General features: G+C 38.7%; 1 protein-coding gene across 2 annotated transcripts in view; it reads right to left on the reverse strand.

The window, feature by feature from the left end:
- Nucleotides 1-22,937, reverse strand: part of LOC122785266 (inactive dipeptidyl peptidase 10-like) — a 280,721-nt gene that overhangs the window by 138,176 nt on the left and 119,608 nt on the right. Inside the window, exon 1 of one of the 2 annotated variants that reach the window (XM_044051006.1) lies at nucleotides 21,678-21,938. The exons of the other annotated variant lie outside the window; for it this stretch is intronic. Within the exon in view, the coding sequence (XP_043906941.1) occupies nucleotides 21,678-21,734 (57 nt within the window). The 5' untranslated portion in view covers nucleotides 21,735-21,938. Of the gene's footprint in view, nucleotides 1-21,677; nucleotides 21,939-22,937 lie in introns of those variants that run through there. 2 annotated transcript variants of the gene reach the window in all.

Raw genomic sequence — 22,937 nt, forward strand, 5'->3', positions numbered from 1 at the left:
ACTTGCATCCCATTATATCAGTAAGCTGTCAATAAGGAATTTCTGAATGTGAACACCCTTTAGAGCAATTTACCTAGTTTCTTTATTATTTACTTCCACTTATTTTACACATCTCTCCCCTGACACTGTGCAAAAAGCTGGAATTGGTAGTCTGAGCACCTTTAAAGCTTAAAAAAACACCCGCTGGGGGCAACTAACCCACAGAGGCATATACCACTGCAGCAGCCACAACAGCCAGATAATATGTAGCTAAAACTTGTGTTTTGGGGGGCGGAGCTTAACAAGATGTCCAACTACAAGGAGTGGGATGTATCCTCTGTAGTTTGTCTGTTAGACAGTGAAGCGTCCTGTGCAGCGACACACCAGTAAGTATGAGTTAAAAAGACAGTAGGTGGTCAGAATGGTTGTCATTGAGGACAGAATAGTTTCTCTCTTACATTGAAATGTTGTGCAGGTTATGTTCCTTATCAACTCTGTAACAGTATTTGACAAAGTAACTTATCTGGCATCATAACCTTTAGAACCAAAATAAGTACTGGCTCATTGATGTGTATCTTCATCGTTTACATGGGCTGTACCTTGTGACCAAGCTTCACATTGAAAATACAAGCAGCAATGCAGGCAACAATAGCTGCAGGCAAACTTGTTTTCACAGTGTCATACCCAAAGTCAAAGAAGACAGAAGCCACTGCAAAGCCAGTAAAAGTAAACTCCACGTACAGTTAGTCACAACTAAAAGTTATTCTCATACCAAAAAATTCTTTATTATTTACAAAGAATGTGTTGTAACAAGTGACCAAATTCATTTGTGACTGAATATTTGTGTTGAATTTAATATTGTATTACGTGGCTGATCTGATGAGGCTGGTGTTTTCGAGGAAGTTTTGCCACGTGTCCTGTCTTTAGTCAGTGGGTGGACGAAAGTCGACATATTGGGCAGTTGGATGAGGAAACTCCTGGTGTATCAGTGAACAACACAGGAAGGGGTGACTTCTACGCAAATAGTCCCAGCACCAGCCGACAAAGCTGTGATAAGCTTGATGTCAATAACGCCTGAGAAGAGGATCAGTGTGATGTGTGACGGCCCCGAGTGGGCGGGGTTGTGTAAGTGCGCTTCTCTTGCCTTCTCTCTCTTTGTTAATACAGACATGCTCATCAAGCTCATGGCTCTCTGGTGTGCGGTCTCCAAGAAGGTGGGGCTGTGCCTTTAAATTTGTGCAATCCAGCCATTCATTCTCTCTCTCTTACCATTCCCGACCTGAGCTCACCTGTTGTTTATTCTTAGTTTCACAACCAACACACATACACATCCATGCACCCGCATTTACAGTTGATTTGCCTGATTACAGATACAGGTTGTATTTTGTTCATAATATTACTTTTTGTGTGAAAATAAATGTTAATTGCCCGCATCTCTCTTGTAAAGGGTTGTTTTTGTCCGGTCATCTGAGCCAGTCTTGACAGATGTGCTTTTAATCGTCCTCTAATTTACACTAATGTACCTCTCAAAGGCCCATAGTCTGCATAGTAGATATTTTGCAAGTGGTCTTATTGAAAAATGGTGAGTAAAATTATAGTTACAGCCAGGAGTTGGCAATTTGAGTAGACTGACTTCATTCAAAATTACTACTTTGACTTCAAAATACTTTTACTTTTAATGTTATACTAATTTTGGAATAAATTTACATTGTTTCCAATATAAATAGGCAATCTAGAAATGAAATCTTGAAATTTCTCACACTGATGTAGTTATTACTAGTGTGCAAAATGTTAGATACATTCAGTACTTCTTTGTAGCAGACTTCCACGTCTGTGTGCATTGACGTGCAGTTACCACAAGTTCACCTACAGGTAAGACAGTGAGACACCAAAATTTGAATTACATTTAAAAAATACAATCAAACATGTGTTCAATCGACACAGCATTCACATTGGCCAGGTAATTTTGCAAATTTGCGAGTCTTGTTTTTTTTTTGGATTGTGGTTGATTTTCCTGAGCTTCCTTTCCCAACGAATTCACACCTAACCAATTAGAACAAAAAGAACCCTGTTCTTTTTAATGAACAAGAAAAAACTGTAAAACGATTTCAAGACGTGTGGAGGGGGCTTCAGTGTGATGGTGTGTGAAAATTAAGCTTCAAAATAGCTTGATTTACACCAGGAGGGGGCATGCCATTTTTGACATGTCCTCAAATAGCTGGCCATCACAAGAGAGTGGGAATGGTCTATGTAGCTGGCCAATCACAAAAGACTCAATGTTCTGGGGGTGTGGTTTAGCTCAGAAACTGCTCGGCTGACAGAGGTAGACAGAGGAGCAATAGAATTGCTCATTCTGCAAAAAGTACAAGGTTTTTGACCATATAAGCAAGCTAATGTTTGAAAGTAGATCTTCCTAACTCACAAATTTATTTTGAAAAGGCCATTCAACCTGAAAATGTCTCAAACTGGAACAGTGTGCAATATCTTTTTTTTCTTTTTTATAACCTTTAAAAGATGAATGGGTAGAAAACCGTTTTGTTTGCTTGATTTCCAATTAAAAAGTGAATAAACTTTCACAATAGGATTAACAGTTTGCACAGTACATGCTGCTACCTTCCTTCTCTTATATAAAACATCTCTTAAATTCTACCTTTATTTTCAGCAATATTACTTTTACTGCATATTTCCTGTCCTTCCTTGTATGTCATATGCAATAAAATGCAGCACTGAACTACCTTTTCATCTTTTTTTGCAGTAAAATTGTTAGTGGGTGACAGATTGCACCTTGTTATACTTCTCCTTGGGGATATGGATGCAGATATTTGGAATATTAAGTAATGTGAGTAAGTTTTATCAAAGAAACAATCCTGAACCATCAGCTAGCAAGCTCCTGCAAAGCTGAAATTAAGCAAATGTAGTTTGGGTATTTCGTGTGGATCATGACATTTCCTGATACTATTTGCTGACTGCTGCAAGAAGTCAAAGTACAGAGCCAGTGTCCAGGATCATGTAGTGTAAGATTCCGCAAACTGCAGACAAATGTGAGCTCAAATTTCTGAACCACAGATAAAATATTTATTAACATGTCTACATACGTGCTAGTGTTTTATCTGCCTGTGGCACTTTGAGGAATATGATTATTTATTTCCTAGTTAAGAAACAACATTAACACATTTTAACTGAACACTTCATATTCCAACGTGACTGCCACTGAAAGAAACCCATATACAATGAAACACTACAGTAAGTAAGTGTTGTGTTCATATTGTATATTTAAAATACTTAACGTGACATAAACACTTCACTTCTCATGTTCGTCAAATTGGAAGACACACTGACACTCTAGTTTGTGTTGTGATGTAAATGCTTGATCTATGCTGAGGCTGGATAAGTGCATGTAAACTTAATTCATGTCGTACTGTACATAATTTGATATGTATTTATTCAAGGCTTTGAGATTAACATGCAGTACAAAGGATCCTAATGTGTCTGTCAGGTCAGGTTGCTATGGAATAACAAACATGACAGATGACAAACAACTGACTTTACTTACAGTTAGAGCTGGGTATCATAAGAATTTTACAAATAGTGATACTGATACCAATATTTTTCTATACCAATACTCATCAATACCCCATGATTTCACCGTTTTTTGGTGCTGACCAATGACAAGGCGGTATTGATTCATTACCAGTTGTGAGGGACAATTGAGATTAAAAATTTAAACTCATTCAGGAGTTTATTATCAATGGTTAGCAAAAGTGATGAAAGATAGATTTTTGTAAAAATAAATGAATTAAATCAACAAATTGTGATTTAAACATTTCACAGATCTGAAATGACTCAAAGTTCATCATACGTGTTAAATCTCAAAATTAATTTGCACATTTCTATCAGCAGTATTGACCTTGTTGCAATTGGAGAAAACGTTGTAATTTTCATTAAATTGCAGCCCTATTCACATCTTCAGAGATTCTAATGGTCCAATCATTGAAGCACAAAAAGGAAGCAATGACAAAACAATTTAAAGAGATACTTTCACTAGCAGGAGACCATTATGGTGAAGAAGCTCAAGCACGGCAGAATCTGAAGAGACACAAGGCAATGCACCTAATTCTATTATTAAGCTGTTTACTTTGGATTTTCTATGCAAATTTAAACGTGATTTTCTAGCATTTACATGGCAGGTCCCAAAAAGCCTTTGCCTGTCCACTGCAGTCAAATCTCTGTATGCAATTAGTCCACTACATTCAGGACATGGACAACTTTGTATCCACCCAATTAAAAAAACAAATCTCATTTATTTAAAATAAATAACATGTACAGAAACAGACCCTATAACATGAGTAGGGACAGCAAAAGAAGCTCAACGACATGGAGTTTATATGTGAAAAAAGGAATTTCTCTCTCTGTATGTGGTTGGAAAAAATGTGCCGTGTGTGTTTTTTATACCGATTGGTATTGGGTCACAGTGGAGGATTAAGCAGGCGCTGAGCTATAAATTGCTCATGGAGAGGGAATTAGTTGGGATGGAGAGGGGGAGAGGGACAGAGAGTTCAACGACTGCTTTGATTGAACATTGGTGATGCTTGCAGTGGTGATTATGTAGATCAGTTTCTTGACAATACAATACAAAAAGGGCATTTGCCCATTTCAACATGCAGAAACAAAAAAAACACCAATAATTAATTATTTATTAGAACACATCTAGAAAATAACAAAAGTAAAACAAAACATTGCTTATTCTGGTTAATGTGTCAAGTGCTTAGTGCGAACTACTCATTTGAGACCGACCATCAGTCTGGAAACAGTGAAGTCACCTCCCACTCTTAAGAGGCCTGACCAATGGACGTAAATGAAAATGTCTATATACGCAGTTGGATCAGACCAATAATCGTTGTTTTCTAGGAGCTAGTAATGGTGTCTCACAATGTTTGCCCAGGGGAGCTCAGCAAATCGCTTAAAATCGAAGTATCAGCCAAATTGAAAGACAGTCACTCAGATGGCTGCCATATTAAATGTTTACAAAAGCTGCTGGACGTCGCTAGTCTGTCATCATCACATTAGGCCTGCCTGTAGCATGCCCGCAGTTTGTGGCTGGGTTCACTCGGGCTAGTGACCTACCCTTAGCATGACTCTGGCTCTCTTAAACCTGGACCTAATTAATGTTATTGGTAAAACCTGTGTTTGTCCTACTATTTCATGTGGACAAATATCCACATTGCAGCTGCTGCTGCTGCAACTTTGATAGAATGTTAGTTAGGAGGTTGTGAGTACATTAGACAAGTATGGGAACGCAAATAAATGCTTCTGCCTGCAAAAATCAAGAATTCAACATTAGGAAAACAGAGTCAGATTGAGCCTTTACATGATTGAAACCGACATAGTTTTCACACTTTAATTTGTCTTCCCCAGGTCATGCCTCACTCCTACCACATAATTCTAAATCAGTTTTGAGTTATTCTGCCAACAGACTGACAAAGTGTGAATGTCTGCAACAGTACTGGGATGAATTTTCTGGACCATATTTACATTTACATTTATATGCAGCTGTTGACTGAGTCAGTTTCACAAAATATCCTATGGTTCCTTGTTCTTAGAGATTATTTTTTGCTTCTGTACTTTAACTTCAAAACCACTAACACGATGAGTCATGCAAATTTAAATGAGAGCTTTAAAAAGGGACTTCTAAAAACCTTTGACTACGAAGAGGCTGGTATACACAGACAGTCAATGCTTGTTTCCACGGGATTTGAGTACAAAAGGAAAAGCAATACTCTGCCACGGTGTGAGTCATTTTAGATGTTTGGAGTCTTCAAACAGTGACATCTGGAAGCTGTCTGATCAGTCTCAAATTCATTCTGCTGCATAACAGTGGCCCAAAGCAAACAGCCAGAGCCATAAACCACCATCTTCAGAGACAAGAAGATCAAGGAGTCCTGCAGGAGATATGATCCCCACAAAGCACTGATCACAACTGTCAGTCTAAGACTGAAAAGGCTGAGGCAGCTTATACTCACACAAGAATGACGGTAAGTTCTTCGAAAGATGTCTAACTAACTGTGACATGCAACTGTATTGAACTAATGCAGGTTCAAAAACACCATTTTGTTTCTTCAACTCTAAATTATATGTTGCCACAAATATCTGAGCTCACATTTCTGAAACAATATACAGTGTGATACTTTTCTTTTCCGTGTCTACAGGTATACATGTCAGTGTCGTGATGTGGTTTGGTTTACGCACTGAAGCACCTGGATGGGGCTAGGAACAAATCCTCTCCTACAACACTCACTCATTGTCTACAGCTCTGTGCTCATGCGTGAGGCGGAGGAGCCAATCCCAGCTGACATTGGGCAAAAGGCGAGGTCATTTTGTGTGGGAACACAGTTTTCAGTTGTCAAGGTAGACCTGTCTGAGGACGACTGTCACTGTTTCAAAGACGAAGTGTGTTTGTTCCACTTCAATAAAAACATTAGTTTATTATGAAAGCATGCTCATATCTAAAACTTCATTTTACACTTCTATGTTTTTGAGCAGCTGCAGCCTTGTGCGACACGAGTAAACTTCAAAAGCATATGGTTATGAATGGAGTTAATCACATTCAGATTCACAAGACAAGCCAAATAAAACGTTACAAATGTGTTTGTGTGTGTTACTGAGCTGTGAGAAGATCAAGGTTGGCAGAAAACAAAAATAGTTTACGTGCCTCAACTGTAGCTCACCGACAAGGACTCCATAGAGCTGTCGGACAAAAACACCCTCTGCAGCACAATAATCCTTGAAGCTGCTAATGACTAGCTTTTCTTGTCTTGAACTTTTTCCAATACTAGCGACTTAGTGGACTTAGGGCTGTTGTGATACTAAAACTTCCAACTCAATACCCAGGAAAATATTCGACTCTCAAAACATTTTTAATTAAGTAGAAAAAAAAAACAATATCAATAACAGCACAAGATTTATGTTGTCTGACGTGTACCACAAAAAAAATAAAATAAAATAAAAACAGAATCATTAAACTACAACTGTATATTTGATGTCTCTTTGTTGATATGGGCCCATATGTTCTCTTTGGTAATGAAATAAAGCTAGGAAAGGAAGGCTGTCACTGTCTTGCTGCTGGTCAACCTTTCACCACTCTAATTGTGGATTTTAAAAGAAACATTACACAAAAGGATGCAAACCAATAATTGTTATCCTGTTAAAGGGTAACTAAACCTCCTCTTCTGAAGCTAACTTGGCCCAAAGCCTAGTTTTGTAAAATGCCAAAACATGGGCTGAGAGCTGAATGAGGGAGAGACGGGAGTTTATGTGGGGAGCAGTGATGGGCCGTGGTCTGGTGGTGAAATTTGGCAGCGAGTTGCAGCTGCTTAGAGACATTGAGCCTGACACCTGGGATGTCAAACTCATTTTAGTCAGGGTCTGATCTCAAGCAGGCCGGACAAGTAAAATAATAGCATAATAATACATAAACAACAAGAGCTCCAATTGTTTACTTTGTTTTACATTTAATGAATCTTTTCACAAAACATATTATGAAGAACCTGAAATTGTATGATTAAGTTTACCATTGTGAACTTTACCATGTGTATTGCAACTTACTGATCACAGTGGATCTACAGATACAAAACATTTAGCCACGGGTTTCTGGAACTCAAGTAAATTCTAATATTTACATATGATTATTTCACATATGATTAGAACAGCATGTCAAGATCTAGAATCTAGAATTACTGTAAAAATATAGTTGATTATTTTCAATGTAGTGTCAACTTTCCTGCTCTGCTTCTGGACCGTGGTTGGGGAACTGTGGCTGCTCCAGGTTAATTCCCTTACTTCTACAGACAGGAGATAGACAGGGGGACACTTGGCTTAATCTGGAAGAGTCTGAGCATTTATTTCTCTCAACAGACATGGAACACGAAACGCATTTACCCTACTATTTACCCAACACTAACTCTGCCCAGACGCAGGCTTCTCTCTCTTCACACACATACACAGAACTGTACACCATACAGTACATACACCACCTGTCTTACACTGCAGTGGAGAGAGAAAGGAGACAAACCAACAGCTCCGGTGTTTATTAAAGGGGGAGGAGTCTGGTACAACAACTCCTGTGCCGGTTGGACAAGAGGTTGACAAAAGCTCGTAAGGAAAACCAATGGCAAAATCTGAATGCAGTAGCTGGTGTTTGATCAGAGAGGCAGTTTTTTTTTTTTTTTTTAAGCTGGTGTGAACAGACCGTAAATCTCAACAATATAAAATGCATCTCGATCAGCAACACATCTGTCCTGCCATTCTACCTCCAGTTTTCTACTGGATTCACTTCACAAAAACACATGGCCTGTTTGGCACACATCTGCTCAGTTCAATCAGTTCACAAACTAGAACATAAGGCAACACAACAGTCTGCTTCATGTTTTGTAAGGGATCTCAAAAAAGTGATTATATATAAAAGGACAACTTACACAGTGGCTTCTACAGTCAGTTCATAAACTACTGGAACATGTGGTTTAGTCATGGTTTAAATATATACTATATATACTACTACTATATTAAATTTTACTATCTATGTATAATGTTTTGAGAACCAATGTGGCCAGGGGTATTTTCAAGCATACATATACTGAGGAAAAAAAAAAAAGTCTATTTCAATCTATTCCTCTGACTATTGACTTTTGTGGGCTGGCAAGCATTCCACATTCCTGGTACAGTTTAGCATGCCAATGATTTTGTTAACTCACAATAACCTAATAACAATCTCCTAAATATTACATTTGCACACCACATAACTACTTTCCAATCGCATGTGATTAGGAAAACATTCAGTACCACATTATAGCTACAGGGCTTCACACATGCAAACAAACTAAACAAAGAAAAAAATCTTCCCACATTTGGTGCTGCATACTCCTGATAATTTGTGAGAAACTCCTGATTTTATGTCAAAACAAACTTGGTCTAAGAGAAATTATTGAAAATTAATTTAGAAAGAGAATTTGAATAACACCACATAACTCAAATGATAGAACTTTCAATCAATGTTTTTGATTAACTGCCAAATGTGAGCTCCTCAAGCACAAACAAAGCATGTTCCACTAAGCCAACACTGCATGAAACCTGCTGATTTGAAATACATAAATCTACTTTCATTTATCAGGAGTACACTGGTGTCCACACATATGAGCTGGGAAATTTCATAAATCACATTTTCCCATAAACGTCCAATAAATGGAGTCATCTTTGCAACAAGTGGAGTTTCCCCCTGGTGGCTGTTCAATATTATCTTACTCAATGAAGTGGCAAGCCAGAAAATCATATTCATTCCTATGCATAGAAAACAAAACTAAAAACTCCATAATATTTAAGAAATTGATATTTACTTTCACCAAATTGTGCATGAGTTTGATTGAGGTGATAAACTGAATAAAACAAATTAGATAATCCTTGGTTTCTTTTTCATACTGTATATGTGAGATGAGCAATACACATGTTCACATTGTACATCATATGGAGGCCAGACTTGAAATTAAAAGGAAATATGTGAAGTTTTGAACAAAATATGTGGGTGATCTATTTGTAAAAACCACCAATTTAACCGCTATATTACAGTATACAAGAGAGATTTGCTGAGGGCAGAGAAGCAGCCTGAGCATTAGAAGGATGACTCCGACTGAAGTATGGCACATTAGTGCAGCAACTCTATACCTGAGTGTAGATAATGAACATGGATATATGCAGCAGCTATTTCACAGAGAGGGCAGGTGTTTTGAAAGAATACATCAAGGAGTCTGAACATGGATGAAATGATACTCTTATTACCACTCTTAAGACCAGACACCTGTCTCCATAGAGATATTAATGATAGCAGTGGTGGCCAATAATATAGCAGTGGTGGTGCCCAAATGCTGGATGAATGCATAGGAAACTTTTAGTCTGACTATTACCCTTTGCAGACAGTAACTGAAAGAAAAAAATGAAAAGTAGTCTAGACGAGTGCCACTTGTTTAAAAAACACATAGGCCTGGATAATACATTCCCTTTCCATGTCTGCGGGTGTCCACTACATTCATGTACATTTGTTGTGATCTGGAGTGTGTATCTAGTTTCATTGTTTTTGTTTACTTTCAGAGGTGGAGGGCATATACTGGCAATGGGGATGGAAATGTGCAAGAGGAACAAAGGAAACATCACACATGAATAAAACACAATAACACAATGTAAGAATAGTGATGCAAATGTAACAAAGACAAAACAAATATTTCAAATAAATATAAAAGGACAGTGACACTGTATTACACTTCTAGGCTCAATTGAGCCAAAATCAATCTATGCCTAATTTTGTAATGCACGTTTTATTCAAGTAACAGGTATTAATGGATATTTGGAAAAAGGTTGTTTGAAAAAAAGACAAGTTGATGAGTGCTAGCTGAACTTGTATGATAATTATGGATTTGGGAATTCATCTAAAATAAACAAGCTATGAGTACATAGTGAATAGATTGCAAAAAAAAACACAAACAAAAAAATACAAAAAGGTGAAAAACAGGAATGATTAGAGATTAAATCAAGGTGTAAATAAGTAAATCCATATAAGAAAAGGCCATATTTTAGATAATATAATCCAACATTTTCTTTGTGGACAGCCTTTCCATGTGAGTTTTTTCTTTTATAAGCGGACGAAAACGTGCTATATTTTCCAAAAAAAGGTGTAATGAGTGTAATTTACAATAACCATAACAGCAAAAATAACTACCTGTAAAAGAAAGAAAAACACAATACATGGGGATTTACCCTGGTGTAAGTAAACTGAGAGATTACTGAGTTACAAATTGCTGTGATTATTTTTATTTTACTCTCCTTCAGCTCTAATTCTCCTCAGAATTCTGTCTTGCTTGAAGCTCTGAGTCCCGAATCACACCAAACAGCCATATTTGGCATAAACATAGCATGAGCAGTTTGATGGACAGATATGGCAGTCCGTCTGTCCGTCTGTCTGCAGAGTGCTATCAATATAGCTGCCCTTCAGATGAGCTGTTGATTATCTACCCCAGGGAGTGAAATCGATCCCCTGCCTGCCCTCGGTGCTTACTATAAGTCCTGAAAGTGCAGAAAACCCTGTTTGCCAGAAACACTCACTTCATCTGAGCTCAACTGATGAACTAGCGGTGAATAAAAGCCTGGCACGAGTCACCTCATTAATATTCATGAGAACAACATTTATGAAATAAAATGGGCTCTGTCACGCAATAACGTCAGACCTGACTGAGGGAGCGTTTGTGTGTATACAACAGTAGTACAAGGGTGGGCGGGAAAAAGAAGCATTTATCCCATAAACTGCTGAACAAGCAGGTTTGTTAGAAGCCAGAATTCACTTTTTCTTTTCAGTAATATTCCAACCTGTTTGCAGGCGTCTTGCTTTAGTGCAATGTTGCCTCCGTCTGTTAAGACCTGAAAGTAATCCCCTCCTGTGTGCAGCACAGGTATGTCACCACACAGTAAAGTTTGCAACGTCTTTGTCACACCCTTACAAATACACTCTGGAAAATTTTCAATTTAACCATTTCAGTGTCATTTTAACATTAAAACAATTAAATCTAACAATATTCTTAGTTAATTTGTTACTAATGAGAAATTATGTTCAATTGACTCTTATTTTTACATGGTAAAATTTACTGTGTGGAAAAAACAAGATCTAAACAATAGTACTATACTGATAAACAGAAAAGTGAACTCATTTGACAATACTTTGATATAACAAATATTTGTTTATATTTCAGATGCTCACATTTTTGAAGCTGTAGGCTGTAATTGCTTTCAAAAACATGCTTTATCTGATTTGTTGAAATATTCTTGTAGTCCTGATAATCATCAATAAACCAAATTGGAAAAAAGATCCAGTGTCTGTATCCCAGGGAAATCATAGGGACATCTTAAATTATAACATGCTGACATTAAACTGCCCCAAATAAGCTCATGTTTACCAACAGGAGCTGTTTGTGTCATTATATCAACTAATGAACAAGCAAGGAACAGATCAGGCACATGACTCCTCTGTGGACTCAGCAACATAGTCACTCTCGAGAAGCCTGGACTGGGCAGACATGTGGCATCTAAATTAGAGCTGCTGTGTTTTTGGAGAAGAAAGTTGCCTGAAGCAAGTTAGAATTTTTAATACATTTAAGACCAGAAAGGATTTCTTTTTTTAATGTGCATGTTTAGCAGAGTCTACATTCAGAAAAAAAAAAATCTGTGTATGAAGAGAAACCATCATATCAGAGAGAATTAACAGTTGAGTTGTATGTTTTTCCTGTACATGCACTTTATGCACTGCATTAGCGTCCTCCTTTATCACACATAAACACATACACACACTGTCTGGTTTCCATGACTTAAGACTCGCATTGACTTCCTCTAACTTTAACCAGAACTACTACTGACTACTACTACTAATAACCCTAGACTTATCCTAACCATACAACATGTCTCCACCTTAAAATGTAATTTTACATCATGGGGACTTGCTTTTTGTCCCCATAATGTGACTTTCTTTGTAAACAGATTTACGTCTTCACAACATGAATAATACCAGGAACACACACGCACACACACAGGTTTGTGCAGCTATGCTTCTTAGGACAATGCATTGACTTCCATTCATTTGGACAGGCACATCCCTAAGTTTAACCACAACCAGTTAACTCTAACCTTAAGCTAACCACAATTCAAATTTTAGCCATAAACTTAACAAGTTCCTCGGAAATTAGGTCCTGCCTCATTAGGACCAGGTTTTGGTCCCCATGAGGACTATTGCTCCGGAGAAGTTCAGTGTTTATGCATAAAAAGGTTATAAAGAGGTAACAAATACATATACAGACACTCATACACACACTCATGCACTATCTGTCTTCTTCTTTCTACTGGCCCAATTGCCTGTTATCTCAGGTTTTACTGCAGTCTGTCCTCTGCTTGTGTCACAAATGATGACTCAGACTTTGTAATTGCCTTTTAATTATTTTTCAGAAAGGAACATGTGTCGGTGACTCGGGGAACAGGTCGCCTCAGGATACCGAGGGAAGGTTATGGCAACAAGGTCACATGTGTGAATCACCACACGGCTGGAACATTTTGGGCAGCAACAACAATGTGGAACAAGTAACAGCTGTCTCCCTGGTTCATTTGAGAATAAGTGTGTGTTTAATCACAGGGCAGAAGAAGTTGTAAAAACTGAAATGAATCATGAATAAATTGTAAATCTACATCCAGTTTCCAAGTGGAAAAATGCGTCTATGTCCCCTGAGTACAGCGTGAGTGAGCACATTTTGTCATATTTTCAAAATGCACCTCTCTGTGAACATGCTCAGTATTCAGGAAGAGATGCGTGCAGATGTGGTCTGAACATTTATTAGGAGAAACTTACAGTGCATTCACACAAAGACATGTCATGAATTCAAATTGGCAACTTCACGATATGCAGCAAAACTTCCACATGTGTCTGTAGAGTAAAATCAAATCTATGGAAGATTCCGCTGGGTTCATGCAGGTTACCCTTGATCATTTATTTGAAATTGCAATTTCAGTTTAAAACCAATGCATTGAATATATTTGATCAATTCTCTGACTCTTCTTATAGGTTGTGTTGCAGCTCAGGCAGTTATTAAGGCTGAAATAGCAACCTCTTTCCCCCAAACGGAAGCATATGTGCCCCTGCATAGTAGAACAGAGGTGCCCTCTCTCTCTGAGCTGCCCTATGATGGATCAAATTTGACTGTCATGCATTGGCCCTATTTTTCCAGGCTGAAAACAGAGTCTAGATGAGATGCCAAAATCTAGTTTGGAGTGTTTGATCAATAATGCCAAAAGTAGAATACTCCATATTTAACGGTTCATAGTTATTTTGTCTGTGTGTAACTGCTGCTGATTGTCTTGTCCAGTAACCTCTTGCAAAAATGTTTTAATCTCAAGGCTTGAGGCTTTCCTGGTAAAATAAGATACAACAGTAATAATAATAATAATAATAATAATAATAATAATAATAATAAACTCAGATTCAACTTGTGATTCTGTGACACTCTTATCTGTTAAGACATTGTTATTCCAAAAACATATTGTCACCATTGTCATTTTTGAGCCAAAACAATGACTTTACAAATATGCACATGTATAAATTGATATTTCCATCTCTGTGTATTTCTTAAACCAATCTTCAGCTTTAATGCCTTTTGTCTTCACTCAATGTTTCCCTCTCCGTCCTCTATCAGGTGGTCATTCACTGATTACTTTTTTATTTCCTTCAGTACATTGCTTCCACCTCCACTCATATTGACCTTTGGGGTTATCCAGCTCTCCTCTTTCATGACACCATCTTTCTCCCTTGTTCCTCCTGTGTTCATCCCACTCTTTGGGAAAATTATAAAGCAGCAGCAGCAGCAGCAGCAGCAGCAGCAGCAATGCCCTGGACATTTTCTCCATGAGTGAGAATTACAGTGTCCTCGGCCAGGGGATCACAGCATGTGAAATCACTCTTATTCACAGTAAGGTATGTATTCTCTTTCTCCTAACACTTGCCATTTTGTCCTGAGCACAGCCAACAACAGTTCCATTAACAAAGTGAAGGTGGAAACGCTGCCAAAGCAGGTGGCAGTCTGTCCACCCCACTGAGTGCAGAGAGCCAGCGGTGGCCACAGGGTCACTTACACAGGTCAGCATTTTCAGTCAGCGTGTGTTACGAGTGTGCTTTCAGGAGCCAGTGACTCAGCTTGGGACCAGCCAATGTCAAATGAGTCTGTTTGTTCTTGGGCTTTTCTCTCAAGGAAACTAAAGATAGTTTGGCCACACTGTATGATTCCATTGCCAAGAGTGCTCCAGTGTGCCCATTCAGTGTTGGCTGCCTGGAGTTACACAATGTCTTTAAGTACATATGAAGAAAAATAGGAAAAAAATTATCATAATCCTGGATCAAGTAGGGATTTAATCCCAAAAGCAATTTTGTTTAGGGCAAGTAAATAAAGACATGCACTGACAAACAAACACAAAGACACAATAAAAGAGCTGTATGATTGTATTTAGCCTATATGCATAGTTTTACTAAACACACCAAACCATATTCATAGTCAAAGGAACTGATGTTCCTTAAAGCGCCAGTGTGGAACACCAAGGAGGGATTATTGACATAAATTGATTATACCCCCCATAATAATACTTGGATAAATGTATCATTGCTTTAAATTACAAACTCTTTGGTTTTTGAAGCCTTAAAATAAGCCTAAAGGGAAGGACCTTGATCTATGGAGACTGCCATTTGCACTATGATGACCAAACAGAAAAGCCAAAGCTGAAGATTGACTGACATTATTTTTGGAATGTGAAGTTTCACCTTAGTTCCCTGACAAAATTGGGAAAGTGATGAATGAGAGGCGAAAGAGGAGGAGTCGTTTGTTTGTTAGAATCTGGACATTGACCACTAGACGCCACTGACTTATACACACTGGACCTTTAAAGGTGACATCGAATGCTTGTATCGCACATATATGTTATACTTACATATATTAACTTGTTTTCATGGTTAAAAACCTCCTAGTCAATCAACGAGCCTCACTGACGCTCTCGTCAGCTGCGCTGTTTCAGACAAAAATCACACCCCTAGAACGTGGACTGTGTTGTGATTGGCCAGCCAACGAGAGCTTTCCCACTGTCCTGTGATTGGCCAGGTACCTGGAAGTGACGTAATAGGCCAGCTCTCAGATACACAGCTCCCCCTCTGGCACGGTGGATGCTCTGCATCTCAGCAGCTACAACAAGAGTAGTTCTTCTTCTTCTGTGGTTGAATGTACACAACCGGATGTGCCCGGACGAGTGCCCGCACCAGGAGGTGGTGTGAGGAGTGGTGAGGATTGGTGAGGAGTGGTGAGGATTTCTGATGACGACATCAAATTACCGAAGTGCCGATCCGCTTCGCAGAGCCCAGGAAACCAATACAACACTATTTTCTCAGCAGTGGCTGAACTGTTGTTCTGAAACTTTAGGGTTTCATAAACGAGGTAATGACGCAGATACACTCACAAACGCAGCGTTAATTGAAGCTTCCGGTCTATGTGGCCTTTAAAACTATACTAAAACACACAAAATACTAATGAACTATGCAAAATATTATCAGCAGAATATAGGTATCAGCTGATAATGGCTTTAAAATGTATAATCGGATATCAACAACCATGCCAAGATCCCTCTCATGACTAGGCTGAATAGGCTGCTACCTCCTTGACTTCTATGATTTAGCCCTCTCCAACTCCAACTGTATCTACATATGCAGCAACATGGGTATACAAAATATGTTCATTTCACTACAGAAGAGACTAAAGGAAAGGTATACTGCTGTACCTGTATCTATTAATGGAACAAGCACTCCTGTTTTATCAGCAAAAAGTCTAATATCGTACATCCCTATTGACATATACAGGTCAATCAATGTAAGGGAATTCACAAAATTAATTCAATAGTCCAGTTCATGTACCAAGCATGCAGGGCATAATTGTTCACTTTCTTACTGACCATACAGATTGAAAGATGTTCTGTGTCAAATGACACAGAAGGGCAGTATCTGGAATGATACATGCACATTTTTTTCTTTTCTATTTACTTTGCCCTTTTTAAAACAACCAGCTGTCATCTAAATTGTGCTGATTTACCACCTAGAGACAACCAGCCATCCACAAAAAAATAAAATCATCGTTACTCTCCTCCTGCTTAACTAATATTTTGCTTCCATTTAGAAAGAATTACAAACAGCCTACAACATGACTCACTGAAAATGGTGCTGCTTCATTTTATTTGCACTTCCCTCAGAAAGAATTCATTTGGCATGACAGACGTACAGCCCTCACTAACGTTTGTCACATGATTGGTTTTACTTGTTCCTGTTTTTGCACTATGCAGTAAAGTGATTTTGACACTTCTTTGTATTCATTTTTTTCTACCATCATGGTTCGAATTACGGGGATGCAAAGGGGAGCCTGGCTCCCTTGAGTGCCTGCTTGCTTGTCGTGGTTGGGCCATGACACATTTTTTTTTTGTGTAGTACTCTGCAAATGACCACGACACTTCCATTTGTGCATGCATGTGAAACATGTTTAGTAGCAATGCCATTTGAAAATAGTGCTCTCCCAAATGTCACAGTGTAATTTGAACGCTGACTCCATTGGATAGCAGGAGGAAATGTATCTCCACAGAAAGACAGATCCAGAAGCTTCAGTCATGGAGACGACAGCACTCACCACTGCACCAGCAAGATGACATCCGTCCTCACATATTGCACCAATTTGAGTCAAATCCCACAAGTAAGTGTTTTTATGCAAAACAACTGGTTCAACAGTTCAACAGTTCAACAGTTCAGTAGTGGTTATCCACAGGAGCAAATAGAGCTTAACACTTTTCTAAAGCTGCTTTCGGACCTGTACTGAAGTACTAAGATATTCTCTGGAGACTGACCACAGAGGCTGTATGTATGAATGCATGTACACATACGATGCTCTGGACATTCTTGTGGAAAGTCCCCTGCCATATCTTAGCCAAAATATCTGGGTTACACCCAAGTGAGGCAATATTAGAACAGATAATTCACTGGGAGCATGTTCTGCCGCCTATGCTCCAGACATTCTCCTGCTGTTGCAAACATGTCTGACTCAGACCATCTCCCACTGCTTTCCTCGTAATGTGAACAGTAAACATGTCTTAAAATGGCATGCTATGGCAAATGTTTGTGTGATTATTTCTCTCAATGCAGTCTTTTGACTCATAACCAGTATTGTTTCATATATTATTATTATTTTTTATTTTTTTTATCCAATAAAAAAAACATTACATGTACTTGAATGTCTTTTTTTGTTTGCTTCAATCAATGAGACTGTGTTCAAATTATTCTATGAATTCTACTACTACGAATAATAATGATATTAATAATTAGGATAAGGATAATACACTTAAATAAAGCAATTTTAAAGACTGTTGAATATGCTGTACAGTTAAAGATTGCAAAGTAACTAATTGAAGAAGTACAAAAACAAAGTCACATAGAAAAACTCATTGCATTAGTGGGAATGAAAAACCTGGGTGAATATGCAAATTACTTATTTTATCTACTTCCTTTTTAAATGGCAATCCATTTCCTGTCCCATTTCCTCATCCAGCCATAAGTCATGAATGTTTATTTTGTGCTGAACCATTATTTATAAACTAATCTTTATTTTAATGGTGTCTTAACATTGTTCACTCTCTGAATTTAATTAAGGTACCTACAGTACATACATATACAATATAGTAACAACTGCAACATGGTCACTATATGACTGAGCTCCATTTTGGTGTTTTTTGTTTGTAGTTTTCTTCTTCCTCCAAGTTGTTTTATCTAGAGCAGAACAACCTGGTGCTAATCACCATTCCCAATCCCATGTTTCTGTGCCCAAAACATCTCAGTGACAATAGTTAAGCTCAAGATAACACACTGCATGTACAGCAACCGAGTTCCTGAATCCTGCACCATGCAGATGCTGAAACAGCGCAGGACTCTCAGGTCTACTCCTCCACATAATATTTAAAGCTCCCTCCATGTAATTCCCCTTAGCATGGTCATGCAAATTTGATGAAGAGCACACCCAGATAGGAGCCTGCATGCCAAAGAGCTATATGTATACACGCACTGTGGGTTGACACAGCCTGGGACAGTAATAGCCCTGGCTCTGCTGGGGTAATGCTCTCACCCGCAGCCAGCACAAAGTCTTATGCAATATCTTCCACTGGCTGCCTAATGGAAAGTTATCAAAAATGTATCAAGGCTTTGACACTGTGTACACTAAGTGTATTGCCATTTTTAGTCCCTCAGCTTTGTATAACTTCAAGTAATAAGGCCCAGGATAGTGACCTGTGTCAACTCAAGTGTCCCCCCACCCTGTGACCTTCATGTGGAGGATAAAGTGGTATACAATGAATGAATGAATGAATGCATGAATTAAATTCTCACGAAAGCATTAAAGCATTGAACTCTGCAAGCGTTTGTATTTTAACCACATCTCAAGAGGACTTCTAACATTTCAGGCACAGAAACTCAATTACGAGGCTGAGGTTTTGAGTTCTTAGAATAATAGGGCGACATGGCTGAATTCAATTAAGAGCACCCAGAATAGAGTTGGCAATGTCTCAGAGGAAGACCCACAGTGAAAGATGACTGGTCTATAATGGGAAGGCACGCTGGCTGGTTAGAGGTAACATGTGCATGTGTATGGTATATGCAACACAGCGTTATCTAAATAATTAAACACATCATGGTTACAGTAAAAACATCCGAAAAAGCTTTCAATTAAGATATCACACACACTGCACTTCTTCGTCACAAGTTGACAAGAAGATGGAACAAACACTAAGGGGCACAATTTGATGCACATTCATGCATCATTAAGCCAGAGACCGAGACATAACACTTGACTGACTGTAAATACTTAATTGAACTGGATCAGGCTTGGTAAGCTTAAATGATGATAAGCTATAAGGCTGCACAAGAGAAGAGACACAAAAGGCAGGAGGAAAAAAAACATGTGTAAAAATGTGTGTAGAAGTGATGGGAATTATATAAATGCTAGAGTCAAGTACAGTCAGAATGGCAAACCAGTGGACTGCTGTGTGGCTGCTCACACAACAACCGAGTTGCAATCTCAATAATCGTTTTAAGGAATTTCCTGAACCTAAATTGTGTTACTTTATTTACATTTCTTCATCAACATGATCATGATGTTTTGTAAGTTTAGTCACAAGTAACCTGTGCTTTCATTTAATAACAATAATAATAATAATAACAATGATAATAATAAAAATCTACCACTTTATCCTCCACATAATAATGCCAGGATCGCATTACACAATATTTTTGTCTTTTACGATGGTCACTATTATGAATCACAGTTGCACAGATAACACAGATAATAATTGAATAAATACTTGGAATAATTAAGCTACATATTAAGTGGCAAAAAGGCACCTGGTTTGGGCAAGGATTATTTTTTTCTTGAGGTTTATTCTTCATAGAATTGACATGCCAATAAAAAACAACAACATTAAAACCCATGACGTTATAGGCTTAAATTACATCAGATGTACTCATAAGTAACAATATGACACACAACAACAGGCACAGCATCTGATCATGACCTGCTCTTGAACTGTCATCTGCTGCTTGGCTGACGCCTCACTGTCACCGTCTGATGAATCAAAAAATGTTATGCTATTTCAGGGTGTATCCGATCATACAAAATACATCTAAGAGATGAATACTCTTTAATCTTAATTTAAAACAATTGATTTAACACTATTTGTGTTAAATGTGTATTTGAAATTAAACTGAACTTTTTTTTGTGTTGAAATAAAACCACGAGATAAACACGTTCTGGATTAAATTTAACAATTAACACTATAGTTTATATAGTGGATGCTAAATTCATCAACATTGGTGATGAATTGAAAATTGTGTGGGAACAAAAAATTGTGACAGAGTAATGTGTGAATGGAATGGGGGCAGGGGTGGGGTGGTGTTTTTGGGGGAGATGTTGATGATCAGGTGAGATGACTGTTGATGGAACCTCCAGAGTCAGTGACGAGTTCAGTTGAAATATTTTATTGCAGACAGCTCAGATACAAGGAGAACTGAGACAATGCTTGACATCTTTACAGTTCTGATACATATAGTTAGTAAGCCTTGAGATAGTGTATCTGGTCCAAATGCCTGGCACCTTGGTATTTAGTGAGGGAACAAAGGCTCCTAATTTGTGTCTTACCTTAAGATATGGCTGTCAATACTAAACACCAGGCCTGGTTATAAGCATACATGAGTAATTAAATTCATATTAAAGTTAAAGTTGGCTCAAGATAAAATCTTTCTCTCACAGGGGGGTCTCCTTATCTTACCTATAGGGCACCAACATGTCTAGAGCCAGCCTTGTCTATAAACTACCACATTAACATTTACCAAATGACACATCAATAATTGATTGATGCGTGGGGGCTCAGCGTTTGGTGCAATCACAACTATGGACACATACAAGAGAGTCCCAGAGACTCATTGCACGGCAGCAACGCCAGCTGTGAGGTGCCTACACCGGGAACATGTAAACCTCCTGTGGTCCAATCATTGTTGTTGAGTGTCTAAATATGTCCAAAGTCAGGGAGAGTAAAGGGAAATGCACACATTGTACTCACTCCATTTCCCACGACCATTCCTTCAAGGTGTCGGGGGCAGCAGCTGACTAGAGGCAGCGGCTGAATTACAATGCGCCCTGCGCAGCCTCCCTCTCCCCTCCACCCCCCTTCCTCTCCTTCCTCACTCACTCACTCACTCTGCTTCGTGTGCCCGCGGCGTTAAGAGATTCCTGTGACCCAGTGCTGACAGCTAACGGCGTGAATGTTTTAACTTCAACCAGCCATCACCATGACATGGAAAGTGACGCTGATGGAGACGGACAAAGCAGCATTTTACTTAATATTTGCAAACACAGCTGTCTACTAGTTTGCATACGGTTAAATTATATTACATGGTACATGTGTTGACGGTGAAGACCAGGCTGACCTATAGAGTTCTGGACTAATGTGCATGGATAAAGTGCAACAAACTCGCAGATGGAGTCAAAAGGAAGAAAAAAGCCAGCTGTCTGTACCTCATCCTGCTGCTGTTGATTCTGTCTCTGATTCGGCTGCTCCTTGGTGGCTGTCATTGTCAGTTAAATACAAAACGAAAAATAAACTCCTCTGGGTAAAACTTGATTGAATCCCGACGAGGAAAAAATACAGCCAGATTCCAGTTTATTTGCTTTTTTCGTCTTCCCCCCTTGTCTGAGAGGAGGAGGAGGATGCGACGACGCAGGGCAAAATGCGGAATCTTAAACAGGAGTAGTGGAGGACAGATCCGTCACGATTGAATGTCTGCGAGGTCTTCGAGAGAAAGAGAGAAAGAGGGGGAGAGAGAGCGAGAGCGTCTGACGAGAAGCCAACGCATGAAGCCTGTGTGCGTTCACTTCAGCATCAGCCTCCCCCCACCTCCACTCACTCTATTCTCCTCCTCCTCCAGGAAAGAAAAATGGGAGGAGAGTTTCGGACACGCTCGTTATTGAATCTGTGGAAGCTGAAAGTGCTCTCACTTTTTTTCTTTTTTTTTGCCACCTCACCACTTTCGAATCCATACCTCAGTGGGTGAATGGGTGGAGGGGACTTGTAACCAGATAAGGGAAGGAATTCATCTTAGAGGGCGAGTAGATGGTGGGGATGAATGTGGGGGTTCAAGTGGTCTTGTAATGGTTTCCTGTAAGGATGGAGGATTGTTGTTGCATTTGCTCAGAAGCAGCAGTGACAGCGTGTGGATGCCCGGGAGCTGTCCGCGGTGCTGGAATCACCACTGCACTTCATTCATTGTTTCGCCACCATGAACACCAGCTCTACTCTTTCTTTTTTCTTCTGTATACCATGCGTTAAATACTGACCACACTCTGCGTCACTCACTGTGCTCTATGGCTCAACAATATAGGAATTATTTATAAATACACTATTGTTTTTCCTTCAGATATTGCAAATGTGATTTAAATGTTAAATGTGATCTTAAAGCTGTAGCAAGTAGCCAAACCTTTGGCGTTTTGTGTTTTTGTTAATGGCATTATTCTGCCTCTGTTTGGTCATCATGAACATTATTTGTATGCTGTTTCTTCATCTAAAAACAGGCAAAACTATTGAAGTTGACTGAGGGAGCATTTGTGTGTATAAAGCTGCAGTGCATAAAGCATTAGAATTGGAAGTGTAGAATTCACTTTTTTCGGTGTGCAGTGAGGGAATGTCACAATATATTAACATCACTACACTGAGAAAGTTGGACAGTTGCTCTCAAGTCAAACATCAGTTCTATTAAAACCTCGACTACTATAGTGTAC

The sequence above is a fragment of the Solea senegalensis genome, linkage group LG2 (genome assembly GCF_019176455.1).
Source record: "Solea senegalensis isolate Sse05_10M linkage group LG2, IFAPA_SoseM_1, whole genome shotgun sequence".
Classification (NCBI taxonomy): domain Eukaryota; kingdom Metazoa; phylum Chordata; class Actinopteri; order Pleuronectiformes; family Soleidae; genus Solea; species Solea senegalensis.